This window comes from Castor canadensis, chromosome 8, assembly GCF_047511655.1.
Source record: "Castor canadensis chromosome 8, mCasCan1.hap1v2, whole genome shotgun sequence".
Classification (NCBI taxonomy): Eukaryota; Metazoa; Chordata; class Mammalia; order Rodentia; family Castoridae; genus Castor; species Castor canadensis.
The window spans coordinates 112,377,963-112,398,451 of NC_133393.1; the positions used below are offsets into that span (position 1 = coordinate 112,377,963).

The 20,489-nt window shown below is 35.7% G+C and overlaps 1 protein-coding gene across 1 annotated transcript in view; it reads left to right on the plus strand.

Annotated features, from left to right (window-relative positions):
* Trhde (thyrotropin releasing hormone degrading enzyme) overlaps window positions 1–20,489 on the plus strand; it is a 379,293-nt gene that overhangs the window by 115,747 nt on the left and 243,057 nt on the right. Inside the window, exon 3 of the mRNA XM_020184854.2 lies at window positions 1,424–1,550. Coding sequence (XP_020040443.2) covers window positions 1,424–1,550 — 127 coding nt within the window. The remainder of the gene's footprint in view (window positions 1–1,423; window positions 1,551–20,489) is intronic.

Sequence of the window (20,489 nt, forward strand, 5' to 3'; positions counted from 1 at the left end):
CTAACCACTGTCTCTCATAGTGTCAAGTTCTGCTTTTGCAGATGGTCTCTACTGATAACTTTTTGTTTTATAACACTGCCAGCCAAAAATGTTGGTGACTAAAACTAAATTTGGTATTTGATTTAGTTGTTCAAGAGGAAGTAGCTTCACAATTTCAATGAATAATTGTTGTTGAATTTAGTAAAAACTTTATTGAATTACAGTCTTTGTAACAAAGTCAGAATGTAGTTTGCTTGACTGTCTACTCTTTTAAATTAATTATACACATCTCTGTTCTCTCTCCTTAGGCATGGATAATGAAGAGTTAGTTACATAATCAATTTTTATGCTATGATTAAATACAACTTTGTTTTCTTGTTGAAGATAAATATCCATTTCAATATTCTGAGTAAACCACTTATTTTTCTAGTGATTTGAAAAGGATACAAACTCCCTTGTCTGTAAAAAGGTATTGGAAGAAATGTGTTTTAGAACTGAAAAACATTTTAGTAACTAGTTGGTAGCCAGGACTGTCCTTTATAAATGAAAACATTTGAGACCCAAAGAGGTTAAGTAATTTGTTCACTATCACCCAGCTCAGTGAGTGGCAAAGCAGGACTGAAATCCAACTCCCAGGCTGCTGTGCTTTCTACTCCTGCACAAAATGCACACTTCTTATTCACAGAATTGATATGAGGATTAGGGACCACATCTGTGAAAAATAGATTTAGCCTTTGGAAGGAAAGATGCAGGATAGCTTTATGAAAGCTTTATGAAAACTAATCTCATTTTAACTTTTTCTGTACAATTGTTAGTTTTGTTCAGTTTTATGTTTCTCGCTCTAGGCTTTTAGTTTTAGTCAAGGACTAGATAATTTATGATGTTGGCTTCAAAAATCAATATTAAGTATCCAGACTGTGTTAGAAATATGAATTGCTTCAGCTAGCTTTGGAGCTGGGAGCAGTTGTGGACAGCCATCCAGATTGGTGATATGGTGATTGCTTATGTACCTGAAAAGTTTTCTATCTTTACTTTGCATATTGGGAATAAGGACAGTAGACTCCCCCCAAAAATGAATCTTTTCTCTTACTGAGCCACCATATCCTGCCTAATTTCAGCATAGCCAGGGAATCATTATATTAATCCACCATACCTTCCTATCTCCAGTAGCACATGGAAGTGATAACTTCGAATATTTATTTTGATGCAAGGCATATGAATCTCTACGTCATCTTGTAAAGTGAGGAAAGTGTGACTTGCTTAACTTGGTTACTTCAGTTGTTTAAGTTTGGTTTTTTCAGCCACAGCATGCTTTAATATGTGAACAAGAATCCTATTTAATTTTTGTAATATCTGAAGTGATTTGCATAGATTCATATTTGCACGGAAGATAAAACTCCAGTACCAAAAGGCTAAAGTAACTTTTATATATATTTTTAATTAGGTACGATTATATGCAAGACCTGATGCTATCAGAAGAGGATCCGGGGACTATGCTCTCCATATTACAAAGAGATTAATAGAATTTTATGAAGACTACTTTAAAGTGCCCTATTCCTTGCCAAAACTAGGTAAGAATTTCCTTGGTTATTTTATTGGAAGGGCTTCTGAAAAGTGGAATTTCTTCTTCATGCATTTATTTGAGACATACAGAAGCATGAAAATTCAGAGGCTTATATTTTTAGAGACGATGAGCACAAAAAAATAATTTCTTCTGAAGAGGTGAAACAAGATTTAGTGTTTCTGAAGTCTTGCCAGTAAGTGCTCATGGGAACTAAGAAGGGTATTATGTAAATTTAGACCACAAAAATGATCCCAGTAACTACACTTGAACACGTTATATGGAGGAATGCTTGCCAATATCACATTTAATCATCACAGTTACCATATAGATAAATGCATTCAGGACATTTTCCACATAGGGGGGTTGACAGCCAGTAAATGAAGGTGCAGGGATTTCAAACTAGGACTTGATGACTGCAAGAACTATTCAATATTTTATGTAGATTTTCCTTTGTTTTTGCAATGCTGGGGATCAAACCCAGGGCCTTGTACATGTTAAGCAAGGGCTTTAACACTGAGCTACATCCCTAGCCTCAGATATCAGATCCTAATGAATTATTTATCCTTTAGATTTTTTTTGTTCATTTGTAATTATAGGACACAGTTATAGTCACTGGAATAATAAGACGAGAGAAGAGAAACTGTTAACCATAGATACTGTGTTCTCTGTGAATGTTTTTTCATTTCTCCTTCCTTTTGTTAAAGGAATATGTTTGATAATTGCTGGTCAGATAAATATATTGATTAATTTGTTATCCTGACTTGAATGATGCTTTTGTTTTTGCCAGGGAGTGAACTATGCCATTTCAGGACATTAGAAAGTGTACAAACATGTTAAAATGTTGAAATAACTTTTCCTTCTCAGAAAGGCTATTTTAAGACATTGTATCACAACAGTCTTTTGATTCCTTCATACTCCTCTCCATCCTTTTTTTCCCCAAGAACAATTTTGTTCAGAATCTGTATGAAAGGTATTTCTCATAGGGAAGAATAAAGTGTTTGCTTGATCAAAAGTGTTAGTTTGAACCACATGTTTTCCTCCCTTGAGAACTGGGCCTATTTCACTAAAGTACCTGGCTGCTGTGTAACTTTATTGCTCTTACAATGAGTAGTTAGTTCAGAAAGTATAAAGAATAGTTGATATTATTTTCTATGGGTATGGCATACAATTTTAATTAATTGTATTACAAAATTCTAAGGCCGTTTTGAAATATGCACTTTAGAATCAATAGACAAAATTTTATTTCAAGTAGGATCTGTTTTGCTTGTTCTCTTTTCTTTCCGCATCTACTTCCCTATTAGAATCTGTTACACTGAAACCTCCCTGGTAGTCACCAAAGGCAGAAAGGAATACCTGATCTCATTTGCATAGGAGGTAGCACTATTACCTATTCCAGGTGAAACTGGCTGGGAACGTCCCAGCTTGACCCTAATGTAAAATTCACAAGTTCTTATGTTTCTAGTTCAGCAAGAGAAATAAAATGTGGATCTTTCTGTGTCCCTTTCAGACCAGTAATTAGGAGAGGAACTCAATTTATAACTTCAGGGGGTTCCATGTAACTGTCGGCTTGCAGCAGGAAGCATTTCTGTTCCTCTATTTCACTCACAATTGAACCACGCAGGCTTTCATGTGCAGAAAAGAGCTTTGTTCACCATTACTATTACTTGTTAAGCTACCTTATGGTGTATATAATTGAGTGATTTGACTTACTCAGTACATTCCTTTTTATATATCTAGGTGATTTACCATAGTCCATGGTACTTTGTAAAAATACTCTTAAAGTTTTTCTTAGTCTATATGTCTACAGATGTTTAGACATATACATCCATTAATGGGTTTATAAGTATGCTTTCTAAATACCCTTTACATAAAAGCCCATAGCACAGTAGCATTTTGATAAATCCTTGCTTTCCATTGTATATTATGAATTATATTTTAAATAAATTCTTTGGAAACCAACTCAGTCTTTGTTAATAATGCCTGTAGATGTAGCCTAGATATAGGCTGAGGCTGCATTGACCTTTAAATTTGTCTAAAATGCTTTCCAAGACCTATTGTACCCCTGTTGCCTTCCCCAATTAGTTCTATAAGCAGAGTGCCTGTCTTAGGCACTTTTCCTTGAGATGCAGATGCAGCAGTGAATAAAATAGATGGGAATCCTCCCTCCCTAAGAGAATAGAATTTATATTTTCTTAGGTGGTGACAGACATTAAAGTAATAAGTAAAATGGATAGATTAGCAGTTGGAGATAATTACCATTTAAAAAGCTAGAGCAGAGGAATAGGAAGTGTGCAATGATAGATGAGGCACAGGAAAGGGGCTGAGCTTTTCAAATGGGTTTCATTGGGAAGTATTTGAGTGAAGAACTCAAAGCATGAAAGGCTGAGTCCAATGGATAGACTCAGTACATAGGAGGAGGGAACAAAGTCCCTAGATGTGAGAGTTTTCCCATTTTATTTGAGGAACAGCAAAGAGGCAAGTGTATCTGAAGCAAAGTGAATAAAAGGGTAAGAAGTAGGTGTGAAGGGTGGGCAGTAGATCATACAGAGCTAGCAAGCTGTGGTAAGCACTTCCATTTTTTCTTTCTTTTCTTCTTTGTGTAATGGAAATCTACTGGTATATTTTGAGCAGAGGTATTATCATTATATAATATGGTATGTCTAGGAAACGGTCATTCTTATGACTCGGTTGAGAAAACATTATAGGAGATGGGAGAAAACGATTTCCCCCCCCCAGGAGCATTTGGGCATGTCTAGAGTCAGTTTTGTTTGTTACAACTTGGGTGTATACTGCTGGCATTTAGTCTGCTAAACATCCTCAAATGCATAAAATGTTGTCCAAACTGACAATAGTGTCAATGTTGAAAGACCCCAATGTGGGGGCAGAGGCTATGGCAAAAATAGTTGTAGGGATATTTATAGTGAGGTAGTTAGAAGTGATCTCACACTGGATGTATATTAAAAGTAGATGCAACAGAATTTACTGATGTATAGGATGTCTGATGTGACAGAGCAAGGGTGACTCCAAGATATTTGGCCTCTATAGAAGGATGGAGTTGCCATTTACTGAAATGAAAAGATTACGGAAGGAGATAACTTTGAGACCGACGTGCCTATTAAAATACCTAGGTGGCACTTGGATGTCTGCAGGAAATTCAAGTGAACAGTTGAATTTATAAGTACGGAGTTTGGTTGAGTAATCTGGCTAGAGGTATACATTTACAAGTATATTGTGATACGTAGGCTATGTGGCTGCACAGGGTACCAAGGTGGTAAGAGCAGATGAAAAGAGCAAAAAGGTACTGGTCCAATGTTTAGAGGCTAGAAAGAGTAGGAGCCACTGAAAGCTACTGGGACAGACTTGTTGGACTAGGCCTTAAGAAAACTGGTTGTATATGGTGGTTTAGGCAGCTAGTGAAGAAAGCATTAAAAAGATCAATTAATCAGTTATGGTAAAGTTAGATAGGATTAAAATAATGTAAATACAGAAATGATACCTGTTGAAACTGTTCCAGGAATCAGGGGAGGAAGGATGAAGGAGAGCAGTGGAGGGGGTGAGTTCAAGTATGATATATTTGATACATTGTAAGAACCTTTGTAAAAGCTACACCCACCCAGCACAACAATAATTTTTAAAAAAGAAATTGACCATTGAGGTTAATGAAGGTCACCAGTGACCTTGACAGGAACAGTACTAGAGCAAAAGCCTGGCATGTGTGGTTAAGAGAAAATGAAGAGGTCTGAGGAGGGGAGAAAGGAAGACAGTGACTAGCAACATTGAGTATACATTGGCTGTTCTGAAAATTCCCAGTGTGGAGGGTTTTGGTGAATAGGAGAGGGAGGCAGGCTTATATTCCAGTAAGGCTCACCCTTGGGGGAAAAAAAAGCCTGCTTCTGCTGAAAAGACAGCTTCCTCTCCTCACAGGTTGTCCCTGCCCCAAACATGTTAAGGCAAGTGTGGAACTTACCTTTTGTTGATTTTTATCAGAAAATAAAAATTTGAAAAAGGTAAATAAGCAAATAAATAAATAGATAAAAAATAAGAGAACTTTCCATCTGTAACTTGACTTTACTGAAGCTTTGGATAGGATATGTGCATGTGTGTGTGTGTGTGTGTGTGTGTGTGTGTGTGTGTATGTGTGTGGTGTGTGTGAGTTTGTTATGTTGCAAAATTAAATGAAATAAAACCCATGAAATTTCACATTGGGTCCTCTTCTTAAAAGTCACTTTGTTGTTCTGTCATAAACTCTGCTATACCTTCTCTTTTCTTAGGTCTTTTTCACTTCTAATCTCGACTGTGTCCTCATCTCATGCTAGCTCATCTCTGAGGATCTGAATTTCCACCCCAAGTTGTTTGTCAGGAGAGTTCTCCAAGAGGAGTTCTGATACTTGCTGATAAGATAATTTATTCTCCTTACTAAATAAAGACATTTCTTGCTTAACATTGTTAAGCCAACACAAGCAACCAGTGTACACTGTGTGAAGATTTGTTTTTTAATCTCTCAGTTAACTAATTAAAACTGTTTGTATGAGTTTGCATAGATCTTCTGTTTCCTGATATTAAATTGTATGAGAAGTATAAAGTCTACTTGATAACAATACTGCAAGGTTTTCTATATCTATGGCCTGTATTTTTTGTGAGAACTCCTAGAGGCTTGGAGTATTACTTAAAAAGAATATTGTTGAAGACATATAAAGAATTATGCTGTTTCCTCTTATTCCAGAACAGTTTGACATCAGTAACAACAACAACAAGTGTGTTTGTGTTTATGAAATGTAAGTTATTCTCATCCTAACTTTTTAAGGAAGTATCTGTCATTGTCTAATTTTTCAGATGAGAAAATTTAGGCATTCAGTAACTAAGTAATGTGTACAGGTCACATAGCATGAGTTAGTGGATTTAGAGTTCAAATCCAGTCTGCATGATTCCACAGTCTTGGGATTTAGCTAAAACAGTTTCCAGAAATTTTGAGAATATGGAAATTAAAATGTAAACCACTGGACAATCTGATTGTTAGAGGAATAATATAATGGGTACTTTTTCATTTTTTGCTTTTTTTTTTGGTGTTATGAAGGTTCGATTTCAAGGCCTCACACTTGCTAGGCAGGTACTCTATCATTTGAGCCATACCCCTGAACCCTATTTTGCTGGTTTTCTTTTCTTTTTTTTTTCCTCCAGGCCAGCCTGGATTGGGATGCTCCTATTTATGCTTGCCACAGTTGCTGAGATGATAGGCCACACTATTGTGCCCAGCTATTGGTTGCAATGGGTCTTGCAAACTTTTTGCCTGGCTTGGCCTCCAAAACAATCCTCCTGATCTCTGCCTCCCAACTACCTTAGGGTTATAGGAGTGGACCAATGGTGCCCAACTATTTTTGTTAATTTCTTACTGATGTTAAAAGTAATAACATGGTCTGTGTAGAATATTTGGAAAGAAAAAAATGAACACAGGTTTTAGAATTTGTAATTTCATTAACCAGGAGACATGTATGAGTCTGGCAAATGTGTTTTCATCAGATGTTTTATAAGTTAATGAAGTGGCAGATAAAATGACTGATAAAATATTTTTTTACTCATCCTACTTAGATTTCAATTAATTATGCCAGAGAGTTTTCAGTTTCCTTTAGTTGCTACTCTGCAATTTGTAAATCAATGTTTTGTAAAGGAGTTTGCTTGATTGCTTCTTTTCAGGAGACTGTGCTTTTATGAAGAATTCATTACCTGCCTGGCTCTGTGCTGTGACTGAAGAGGGAGCACAGGTGTTTTGTAACAAGAATTTTTGCCCTCAAGGAGAAGAATACAATATTTACAGGGATGAATGGATTAGAGATGCATACTATATAGGATATAATCAATCACTAAACTCTTGCAGGGTAAATATTTAGTACCATGTGAAATTAAGAGTGTTGTCTAATGCTGTTGACATGAAATGCACAAGAAGATAAACCTTGTCTTTACTTGAATCCTGACAGAAGAGATGGAATTTAATTGGAGGTAAAGAAGAAAGGGGAAAAAGGGCATTTTGAGAATTGTGGAGCACCCCACTGACACCTTCAGTTCTGTGTGTCATATTGATGGAGACAACATTTTTCTATAATGGAATAGATGTTGTAGCACAAATTGTCATACTGGAGTTCAAGAGTAAGAGAGATAGCTTGAATTATTGATTTTTGTTTAAGTTATAACAGATATATCTTTTTTATTGTAATGGTGATAGTGGTACTACTGATAATTTTCTACTTGTAAGTAGTAAAGCTTTTCATAAAATATTTCATGACATATTTGAAATATATAATAAATATTTCAAATGTTTTTGAAATAAATATAAATAATATAGTCAAATTTTCATAAAGTGTTCATGTTGACTGTAAAACATTTTACCTTCTTTTTAAAAAAATTAGTAGACATAATTGTTATTTTTAATTTGAAGTGACAATATTATTTCATCTCAATATTTACTAGTTGAATTATTTGAGACTTAATGTTTTTTAAGTATCAGTTTTCTTTCCTTATCTTTGATTAAATAAGTACTGAGTACTATGTATGTTTTGTCAGCCTAAAGTAGGGCTAGAAGCATAGCTCAAGTTATAGCTCTGTGCCAAACACAGAGGCCCTGGGTTCAACCTTAAGTTCTACAAAAAATGTCTTAAGCAATAGTGCTTTTTAAAAGAAAATATTTGGAGCTCTTAATATAGTTTGGTCTGATTCTGTATAATGTGAATTTATTCCCAAAATGTTTCCTTCAGCCACAACTCTTCAAAATATTCTACCATATATTGGATTTATTTAATTGTTTTGTTCTTGGTGGAAACTAACTTATGGATCCCTTTTTGGGTTAAATTTATTAGTGCCTTCTTAGGAAATTAGGTATAGAAGTATTTGCCTTTTAGTTCACCAGTACCATAGAGGAATAAATTACTTCAAGTGACGACTATCCTTTCCCCTCACTTTGGAATTGAAGAAATGTAGTTGCCCCCTATTTTATGAAGGTAATTTATTTCTGAAAATCCCTTCATCTGGTGATTTTTCCAGCAACTGGAAGAATAGTTATCATTTATTTCAATAGGAAATATTTTGTGTTTCAATCCCTCACTGTGACAACCATTTGTGCTAAAACAATACTAATCCTACTAAAATACAGAGTTATTTCAATATTTAAGTTATTTTAACACCATTTAACAAGGCATTTTTATTCCTTCATTAATTATTCTATAATATGGTCATTTAACTGCTCTTGTTAAACTATTTTGTAGCTATTATATGCTGTACACTTCTAAACCACACTAACAAAGAAAACATATATACAAATTCAATATTTATAGTATTTAACCACTATTGCAAAAAAAGAGAAATAAACAGAGCACTAAAGATGACAGAAATCAATGAAAACAATGTAGTACAGTGGGGATGATACATGAGATTATTACTACTATAAATGAGCAAGCCATAAATACACTGAGTGGAGAATTTAATGCAACACAAACCAACTGTAGGACTGAATTAGCTAATTAAACTAGTATTTATTGAGTAGTTAGTATGCACATTGTACTCAGTAGTGATAATAAGTAGTGGCTTCTTCCATTAAAGGCTTAAAATCTAGTGGAAGAGACATTCTTTAAAATTATTTTGCTAGCTTGATGATATTGTCACATGTTCATTTTGCTTACTGTCCTTCTCTTATCTGCTGTAGTTTTAAGAGTTTCAGACCATGAAGGTCTTACTTTGGACTTACTCCTAAGCATATTTTCACTAATTCAGCCAGGCTTTTAACTAAATCAGAGCATATTCATAAACAGGCTTCCCAGGCATAGTTTTACATATTCTAACAGGTATTTGGTCCTTAAGTCAGGAAATAGCTATTTTTAAGTTACATATATCATCATTGTGGAAGCCTAGTTCTTATGCAGTACTTTTTTTTCCCTATTATTACGGATCAACTGGCATTGCTCTGGTAATGAACAGATTCTCCTTTTGAGTGTATCATCTCACCTTCTACCACTGATTAAGGACATTATTTCAATAATTCTCCTTTTTCCTCTCCTCAGTCTTTAATTTTCCCTCTTTCTTGGCTCTTTCCTATCAGCAACACAAATATGGTGCTATTTCTCTCAGCTTGACCACCCACATGTACACTCACTCCAGCTGCTGAACCATTTCTCTCCTTCCTTTTACAGTTAAACTGCTCAAAAGGATTGTCTATGTGCAATGACTCCAATTTCTCTTTTTCCCTTGTCTCTTGAAAGTACTCTGTGTCCAGCTGTTGCTCTCAATACTCTACTAAAACTTCCCAAGTTTAATAATGCCTCCACACTGATCAATCCATGGTCAACTCTCAGTCTTCATCATGAGCTGTCAGCTGCACCTGACACAATTGTTCTCCATAGCAACTTGAAACACAGTTTTCCCTTTGTCTCTCAAGACAACAGATTTTTCTTCATTTTTTTCTCCTAGCCCTGGGTCATTCCTTCTATGTCTTTTTTTTTTAAGCATCTCTAGCTGATTAATACTTAAGTGCTTCAGGGCTCAGGTTTTATGCTTCTTCTCTTTGTTACTTACATCAGTGGTGTCCTCTTTTAGTGACCTCATCCAGTCTTATGGCTTTAAACACCATCTACTGATGCTGCTTCTTCCTAAATTTACACTTCAAACTTGGTTCTCTCTTCTCAAATACATACTTCTGCATTCCATTGATATGTGCATTTGGATGCTGTAGGGAAAATGTAGTATTTTTCCTCTGCTCACATGACTGTCAACACAGAAGTCTTCTGTAACCCCAAAAGGTGTGGGAATTTCTCCTCATCAGTAAGCAAGCAATCAGTTCTGCAGTGGACAACAACTGAAAGCCCTCTAATTTAATTTTACTTCAACACTATCTTCCTGGCAATAATATCATATCTCACAGGTGAGGGCTTAGTCCCCAAGATTGCTCCCACTTTGGGTGCAACTTTTAAGCTCCAGGTTGCTTTTCCTGTACCTTTGTCAATAGAGGTTCCCACAACTACTTCTTCAAGTTTGTTTGCTTGAGTGGCTCCTAAAACTCAGGAGAACACTTATATTTACTAGTTTATTATAAATGATGTTACAAAAGATACACATGAACAGGTGCATAGGGCGAGGGGAAGTTGTGTTCATGCCCCCTCTGGACACATCGCCCTCCAGGAACCTCCACATCTTCAGCTCTTCTGAATCTCTCTGGACCCTACCCTTTTAGGGTTTTATGGAGAATTCTTTGCAAAAGTATAGTTGAATCATGGATAACTATGTAGAAATGTGAATGGAAAAAAAAAGTCTAATGCTAATAGATTCATGCATGTAAATGGAAAAGTAAGACCTGCTGAAACTATTCCAGGAATGAGGAGAGGAGGAATAAAGAAGAATGATGGAGGGGGTGAATTCAACATGATATATTGTAAGAACTTTTGTTAATGTCATAATGTACCCCCCCAGTACAACAATAATAAAAAAAGGAAAAAAGAAGGGGTCAGAACAAGAAGAGTGAGAAGGAAGAAGATTCAACATTTTTAATGTCCAAAAAATTTAAGGAAAGTCAATTTAGTCATTTATGGATAAAGATGATCCTCTACTTACAATGGAGACCCAATAAACTGTAAAACTGAAAAAATAGACTGGGTGGAGAAACTCAACAAGGCATGTCTGTTTAGAATCATGTTAATTTTTATGCATGACATTCTGACCCCTTCTGATATGCAGATCTAATGATCTAGTATCAGACAAAGCAGGTCATAGAATTTTGTATTGCCAGCTCCAAGAAAGAAATAACAGAAGGGATAACATTACATTTTCTATGACTTGATTTAAGAAAGAAAACTTGTAGTTTCTATGCCTGCCTTGGGCCAGGAACCATGGATAACAACCAGAATATGTATACTATAGTATTGCAGATACCTAATGAATATATCAAATTAACATGCTTAAATTTGAACTCTCCACTATTTCTTTCCATAGTCCTCATTTCACTAAAGGGCGACTTCATCCCTTTAACAATCCTTTAAGTAAAAAACTTTGGACTTATACGCTTTTTCCCTCATGTCACACATCCAATCTATGAACAAATTCATGTGGGTTCACATTCTAAATATATTCAGAATCTGCTCACTTCTCACCATTTTCATAGCTACTCCTCTCATTCCAGCCACCATGCTCTCATACTTGGGTCAAGTGTTCAACCTATAGGAAACTGAGGTACACCCTGTCTCAATAAATAAATAATTAAATTAATAAACAAATAAATAAAATTCAACCTAAGTCAAATTTGAAGAACATAAGCTAATTGAATTTACAGACAGTTTCTGGTTTATATAGGTTCAGCTTTTGATTTTCAACTTTAGGATGATGTGAAAGCAGTATGCATTCAGTACAAACCGTACATTAAAATTTTTTTCTTTTCCTGGACAGCAGCAGCTAGGTTTAGTCCCTGTCAGTCAAGTGATTATGAGGGTAAACAAGTGCTGCTAAGATATGATGCTTTGTAGGTTAGTGCATTAAATGCATTTTTAACTTACGATAGGCTTTTTGAGATGTGTCCCCATCCTAAGTCAAGGAATTCTTGCTATGGACACTGGATTTATTAGGTGAGGTTGCTTTCCTGCAAAACATTCCAGTGGCTTCCTCTTACTCATAGAGTAGAATTCAGAATTCTTCCCTTGGCCTGGAAGAGCCTGCATGATCTGGCTCCTTGCCACTCCCAACCTATACGCCTTACTTCTCCACTACCCAGTCCTTCTGTTCTAGTTGCTCTGCCCTCCTTGTTGTTTCTCCAATACAACCTAATGCTACAACCTAGGGCCTTTGTACTTGTTCATCCCTCAATCTAGAACATTTTTCCTGCAGATATATATATCACTAAAACTTTGCTTTCTGCAATGAGCTCTTTTTTTTTCATTTTTCTTTTATTATTCATATGTGCATACAAGGCTTGGTTCATTTCTCCCCCGTGCCCCCACCCCCTCCCTTACCACCCACTCCACCCCATCCCGCTCCCCCCCTCAATACCCAGCAGAAACTATTTTGCCCTTATCTCTAATTTTGTTGTAGAGAGAGTATAAGCAATAATAGGAAGAAACAAGGGGTTTTGCTGGTTGAGATAAGGATAGCTATACAGGGCATTGACTCACATTGATTTCCTGTGCGTGGGTGTTACCTTCTAGGTTAATTCTTTTTGATCTCACCTTTTCTCTAGTTCCTGGTCCCCTTTTCCTATTGGCCTCAGTTGCTTTAAGGTATCTGCTTTAGTTTCTCTGCATTAAGGGCAACAAATGCTAGCTAGTTTTTCAGGTGTCTTACCTATCCTCACCCCTCCCTTGTGTGCTCTCGCTTTTATCATGTGCTCATAGTCCAATCCCCTTGTTGTGTTTGCCCTTGATCTAATGTCCACATATGAGGGAGAACATACGATTTTTGGTCTTTTGGGCCTGGCTAACCTCACTCAGAATGATGTTCTCCAATTCCATCCATTTACCAGCGAATGATAACATTTCATTCTTCTTCATGGCTGCATAAAATTCCATTGTGTATAGATACCACATTTTCTTAATCCATTCGTCAATGGTGGGGCATCTAGGCTGTTTCCATAACTTGGCTATTGTGAATAGTGCCGCAATAAACATGGATGTGCAGGTGCCTCTGGAGTAACAGTCTTTTGGGTACATCCCCAAGAGTGGTATTGCTGGATCAAATGGTAGATCGATGTCCAGCTTTTTAAGTAGCCTCCAAATTTTTTTCCAGAGTGGTTGTACTAGTCTACATTCCCACCAACAGTGTAAGAGGGTTCCTTTTTCCCCGCATCCTCGCCAACACCTGTTGTTGGTGGTGTTGCTGATGATGGCTATTCTAACAGGGGTGAGGTGGAATCTTAGTGTGGTTTTAATTTGCATTTCCTTTATTGCTAGAGATGGTGAGCATTTTTTCATGTGTTTTCTGGCCATTTGAATTTCTTCTTTTGAGAAAGTTCTGTTTAGTTCACATGCCCATTTCTTTATTGGTTCATTAGTTTTGGGAGAATTTAGTTTTTTAAGTTCCCTGTATATTCTGGTTATCAGTCCTTTGTCTGATGTATAATTGGCAAATATTTTCTCCCACTCTGTGGGTGTTCTCTTCAGTTTAGAGACCATTTCTTTTGATGAACAGAAGCTTTTTAGTTTTATGAGGTCCCATTTATCTATGCTATCTCTTAGTTGTTGTGCTGCTGGGGTTTCATTGTGAAAGTTCTTACCTATACCTACTAACTCCAGAGTATTTCCTACTCTTTCTTGTATCAACTTAAGAGTTTGGGGTCTGATATTAAGCTCCTTGATCCATTTTGAGTTAATCTTGGTATAGGGTGATATACATGGATCTAGTTTCAGTTTTTTGCAGACTGCTAACCAGTTTTCCCAGCAGTTTTTGTTGAAGAGGCTGCTATTTCTCCATCGTATATTTTTAGCTCCTTTGTCAAAGATAAGTTGCTCATAGTTGTGTGGCTTCATATCTGGATCCTCTATTCTGTTCCACTGGTCTTCATGTCTGTTTTTGTGCCAGTACCATGCTGTTTTTATTGTTATTGCTTTGTAATATAGTTTGAAGTCAGGTTTTGTGATACCTCCTGCATTGTTCTTTTGACTGAGTATTGCCTTGGCTATTCGTGGCCTCTTGTGTTTCCATATAAATTTCACAGTAGATTTTTCAGTCTCTTTAATGAATGTCATTGGAATTTTGATGGGAATTGCATTAAACATGTAGATTACTTTTGGAAGTATCGACATTTTTACTATGTTGATTCTACCAATCCATGAGCATGGGAGATCTCTCCACTTTCTATAGTCTTCCTCAATCTCTTTCTTCAGAAGTGTATAGTTTTCCTTGTAGAGGTCTTTCACATCTTTTGTTAGGTTTACACCTAGGTATTTGATTTTGCTTGAGGCTATTGTAAATGGAATTGTTTTCATACATTCTTTTTCCATTTGCTCATTGTTAGTGTATAGAAATGCTAATGATTTTTCTATGTTGATTTTATATCCTGCTACCTTGCTATAGCTATTGATGATGTCTAGAAGCTTCTGAGTAGAGTTTTTTGGGTCTTTAAGGTATAGGATCATGTCGTCTGCAAATAGGGATATTTTGACAGTTTCTTTACCTATTTGTATTCCTTTTATTCCTTCTTCTTGCCTAATTGCTCTGGCTAGGAATTCCAGTACTATGTTGAATAGGAGTGGAGATAGTGGGCATCCTTGTCTGGTTCCTGATTTTAGAGGGAATGGTTTCAGTTTTTCTCCATTAAGTATAATGCTGGCTGTAGGTTTGTCATATATAGCTTTTATAATGTTGAGGAACTTTCCTTCTATTCCTAGTTTTCTTAGAGCTTTTATCATGAAATGATGTTGGATCTTATCATAGGCTTTTCTGCATGTATTGAGATGATCAAGTGGTTTTTGTCTTTGCTTCTGTTAATGTGGTTTATTACGTTTATTGATTTTCGTATGTTGAACCACCCCTGCATCCCTGGGATGAAGCCTACCTGGTCGTGGTGAATAATCTTTTTGATGTGTTGCTGAATTCAATTTGCCATTATTTTGTTGAGGATTTTTGCATCAATGTTCATTAAGGAGATTGGCCTATAGTTCTCCTTTTTGGAGGTGTCTTTGCCTGGTTTTGGGATAAGTGTAATACTGGCTTCATAAAATGTGTTTGGCAGTTTTCCTTCCCTTTCTATTTCGTGGAACAGTTTAAGGAGGGTTGGTATCAGTTCTTCTTTAAAGGTCTGATAGAATTCAGCAGAGAATCCATCAGGTCCTGGACTTTTCTTTTTGGGGAGACTCTTGATTGCTGCTTCAATTTCATTTTGTGTTATAGGTCTATTCAGGTGATTAATTTCTTCTTGGTTCAGTTTTGGATGATCATATGTATCTAGAAATCTGTCCATTTCTTTTAGATTTTCAAATTTATTTGAATATAGGTTCTCAAAGTAGTCTCTGATGATTTCCTGGACTTCCATGGTGTTTGTTGTTATCTCCCCTTTTGCATTCTAGATTCTACTAATTTGGGTTTTTTCTCTCCTCATTTTAGTCAGGTTTGCCAGGGGTCTATCAATCTTGTTTATTTTTTCAAAGAACCAACTTTTTGTTTCATTAATTCTTTGTATGGTTTTTGTGGTTTCTATTTCGTTGATTTCAGCTCTTATTTTTATTATTTCTCTCCTTCTATTTGTTTTGGGATTTGCTTGTTCTTGTTTTTCTAGGAGTTTGAGATGTATCATTAGGTCATTGATTTGGAATCTTTCAGTCTTTTTAATATATGCACTCATGGCTATAAACTTTCCTCTCAAGACTGCCTTAGCTGTGTCCCATAGGTTCTGGTAGGTTGTGTTTTCATTTTCATTGACTTCTAGGAACTTTTTAATTTCCTCTTTTATTGCATCAATGATCCATTCTTCATTAAGTAATGAGTTATTTAGTTTCCAGCTGTTTGAGTGTTTTTTGTCTTTACTTTTGTTGTTGAGTTCTACTTTTACTGCATTGTGGTCAGATAGTATGCATGGTATTATTTCTATTTTCTTATATTTGCTGAGGCTTGCTTTGTGCCCTAGGATATGATCTATTTTGGAGAAGGTTCCATGGGCTGCTGAGAAGAATGTATATTGTGTAGAGGTTGGATGAAATGTTCTGTAGACATCTACTAGGTCCACTTGATCTATTGCATATTTTAGATCTTGGATTTCTTTATTGAGTTTTTGTTTGGATGACCTATCTATTGATGATAATGGAGTGTTAAAGTCTCCCACAACCACTGTATTGGCATTTATATATGCTTTTAGGTCTTTCAGGGTATGTTTGATGAAATTGGGTGCGTTGACATTGGGTGCGTACAGATTGATGATTATTATTTCCTTTTGGTCTATTTCCCCTTTTATTAGTATGGAATGTCCTTCTTTATCTCGTTTGATCAATGTAGGTTTGAAGTCTACTTTGTCAGAGATAAGTATTGCTACTCCTGCTTGTTTTCGGGGGCCATTGGCTTGGTAAATCTTCTTCCAGCCTTTCATCCTAAGCATATGCTTATTTCTGTCGGTGAGATGAGTCTCCTGTAAGCAACAAATTGTTGGATCTTCTTTTTTAATCCATTTTGTCAAACGGTGTCTTTTGATGGGTGAATTAAGTCCATTAACATTAAGTGTTAGTACTGATAGGTATGTGGTGATTCCTGCCATTTAGTTATCTTAGTTGTTTGAAGGTTTGATTGTGTGTACCTAACTTGATGTTACTCTCTACTGTCTTGCTTTTTCTTATCCTGTGGTTTGGTGCTGACTGCCTTTTCATGGTTAAGTTGGGTGTCACTTTCTGTGTGCAGGATCCCTTGCAGAATCTTTTGTAATGGTGGCTTTGTGGTCACATATTGTTTTAGTTTCTGCTTATCATGGAAGACTTTTATTGCTCCATCTATTTTGAATGATAGTTTTGCTGGGTAGAGTATCCTGGGGTTGAAGTGCAGTGAGCTCTTTTTAACCCTCCACTTAAATTATAACTACAGTAATCATTTCCTATCTTGCTTCTCTGATTTTTTCCCTTAACACTTATTATCTCACCAAGTATTTATTTCATTTATGTATTATTTTCTTTATTATCTGTGCCAAGCCTCTCCTTCTTGAATGTAAACTGTATGAGAGCAGATGTTTTGGTTGATTTGCTCACTGATCTAATATCCTCTGCCTAGATATGTTCCTTGACCAAGTAGGCACAAAATAATTGTTCATTAGTGAATGGATAGTCCCCAGCTTCTTTCTGTTTTAACTGTGTTCACCACATAGAAGAGAAAGAAAGAAAAGGCAAAAGTTTTTCTGCTTTGCAAATTAGATGGAATATGATTTTTAACAGAATGTACAAATAAATAATAGTGATGTACCTAATAGATTACCAAGGAAATTCCTTTTTGGTAAATGCAAGTGAAAGGGAGAAAGAGGACTGAGGAAATTGTTGCCATTTTCTTACTAAAGGTCCACATAAAGGAAATTGTTGGTGACAAATTGGTGAATTGACTCCAGGAAGAAGTAATGAACTTTTGGGTTACTATTATGATATTCTAATGGTAAGATATTAAGAAACTATGCTTTATACCTGAGATGTTTTGTAATTTGAAAATAAAATAAATACCTACTTGTCTTATCATTGTTGTTTGAATTGAGACCAACATTTATTCATGGATTTGACAAACATTTGTTGAATATCTGTTATGTTCTAAGTACTAGTCTACCAGCTACTAGAAAATCAGAAGTTAACAAAAGAGATGGCAATCCTCTAATTGGACTTATATACTTATGGGAGAGAATGGAAGGTGTTTATATATATATGTGTGTGTGTGTATTTGTAGCTGCAGAAAGTTGTAACTGAAGTAGAGAAAATAGAGGAGAAGGTGTCTAAAGTGTTAGTAGAAGAGAGGGATTTGCAGTTTTTAGCAGGTGGTTTGTCAAGGAATGCCTTGCTGATAGAATGACATGATCAAGCTCTAAGATACGTTGTAAGCACATCTGTAAATACACAATGTATTCCCCCCATACAACTATTACATGCTAATAAAATATTTTTTAATGGTCTGAAAGAGTAAGGGGACTCCAAGGAAGAGGGTATCTGACTTACTAGGGAAATAGCAAGACCAGTACATCTGGAGTAGAGTGATTGAGATAAGCATGTGATAAAGTCTTTGAGGCAACTGTGCCAGATGTTGAAGGCTCTTGTTGTCTGGACATCAAGAGACATGTACTTTCATCTTGCCCTCAGGCATTGTCCTTGTGCTGCCATTACAAAATACCATAGAATGGATGGTTTAAATAACAGAAATTAATTTTTTCATATTTCTGGAGCTGAAATTCAAAATCAAGTTGCTACTGTGGTTGAGTTCTGATGAAGACATTCTCTCTTACTTACAGATGGCAGTCTTCTTGATGTGTTCTCACTGGGCAAAGAGAGAGCAAGTTTTCTGATCTCTTTTCTTATAAGGGCCCAAACTGCATCATGTGAGGCCTACTCTCATGACCTCATCTAAATAAAATTATCTCCCAAGCTCCATCTCCAAATAACATCACATTGAGATTAGGGCTTCAACATAGGAAATTTTTTGGGGGGTGTACAGTTCTGCACATTGGGCATGATCTGGTGTAGCACATTGGTTGCCTCCTGTAGAACAGATGGTGAGTGAATGGGAGGTAAAAACAGAAGCCGAGGGGCTGCTGCTTTAGAGCAGGAAGAGTGGTATGTTGGGTCAGACTGGTAGCAGTGGAGCTGGTAAGTGGGTGGATTCTGGATTTCTTTTGAAAGGAGAACCAACAAAACTTTCTGTATTACAATAAGACTTCAAATGAAGTCTTGATATTGGTTCCTTTCAACTATAGAAGATTGTGACAAACTACTTGAAAAACTCTGAGGAATTTATTTATTTGGCTTGCTTTCCTGTGTAGCTACAGTGAAAGGAGAAATCTTTTTTATGCTTCCTTCTCAGTTTCTTGGTTATTTGAAATTAACATAGTAAGATAAATAATTTGTATTTTGTGAACTTCCTAAATAGAGCAGCTGTATTTAGAACAAAATAATGGTTGCAATAATCCTTTTCTTGAAGCAAATTGTTTCCTTCACTGGCCATTGGTCAATCTGGAGTTAATTATATCCAAACAGCAATCCAAAGCCCTGGAGAAAGAGAGGAACATTTCATTAAAATCTAGCTGGGGATTATTGCTGACAGAAGCACTGCCAATCAGGCAATTTTTAAAGAAAGGTGACCATTCTCATAAACTTTAGAACTAAAATAGCTTATATTGAGATCAGAAGGTTTTTAGAATTAGCTTCATTTCAAGAAACTGAGACTAAGGGATAATTATGTAAATTAGGGTTAAGCATTTAAAAATCGGTTAAAGGAAAAGCTCCAAAACACAGAAGGAATCAAAACACATTTTTTTCTTTTCCTTTGTCCAGTGTTATTGTGACAGTGTTCTTCATCTGATTCAAAATTTTTAGATATTGCCATTGTAATGATATATAATAATTACTTATTGTTTGATTATAATTTCTAAAATTAGAAATTGTAAGTGGTTATCATAATTGGGCCATCATTCCTTTAGCTTTGACATTTAGGTTTTATGATCTTATCAGACATTTAAGTGTACTAAAAATCTTTGCTGTAAACTGTGGATTTTCAGCTTACAGTTTTCGGGGTAAGAAGCAATAGCACTATTGTGGAGAGTACATGTTTTGTTCATTTGTTTATCTAATGTAAGAGGTGAGTCTTCAGCAAACCATGTAAAAGTCATCTTGGGTGGATGCTGACAAATTCTTATAAGAAAAATGAATCTTAGAAAAAATTCCACCTAATATAAAAGTGAAATGATCATTCTGAGAGTGAGCTGTTTATAAAATCAGCTGTTTTTAAAAGTTTTAAACTTACTACTTTATCCATCATAGCACTGGAGGGATTAAGGAGTTAGACTGAAACTTTTCCATAGATTTCAAATGGAAAATGTACTTCTGATCTACTTTTTAGTCTTAAAGTCTTTCATTACTGTTTTTGAGAATTCTGATGTGACTGCTTATGTACTTTGAAATGTAAAACAGACTGAAGTGTAAAACAAACCTTAGCCTGTAAGGGAGGTTGCAGTACACAAGCAGAGCAAATCCAATATGGTAGTTGTAAATGAAGCCTTCAGGGCATTTCTGAAGCTTTTTAAAGGGTACTTTTGAAAGAGAGGGTAAGTCCCAAATGCCATTTTTCAGTTAGAGAAATTTTAATGGTTTATAACTTTGATTTATTCTTTATTGACTTTATTTCTTTCTTCCTTATGGGCTTTGTCTTCTTATGGGAAGTATAGAATAAGATGTTTTTAAGATTTTAAGTTGTTTGGCAATTCTTTTTATTTTATAGACTGAAAAATATTCACTGAGCTGTAAAATAATTGATAGGTTGATGATGT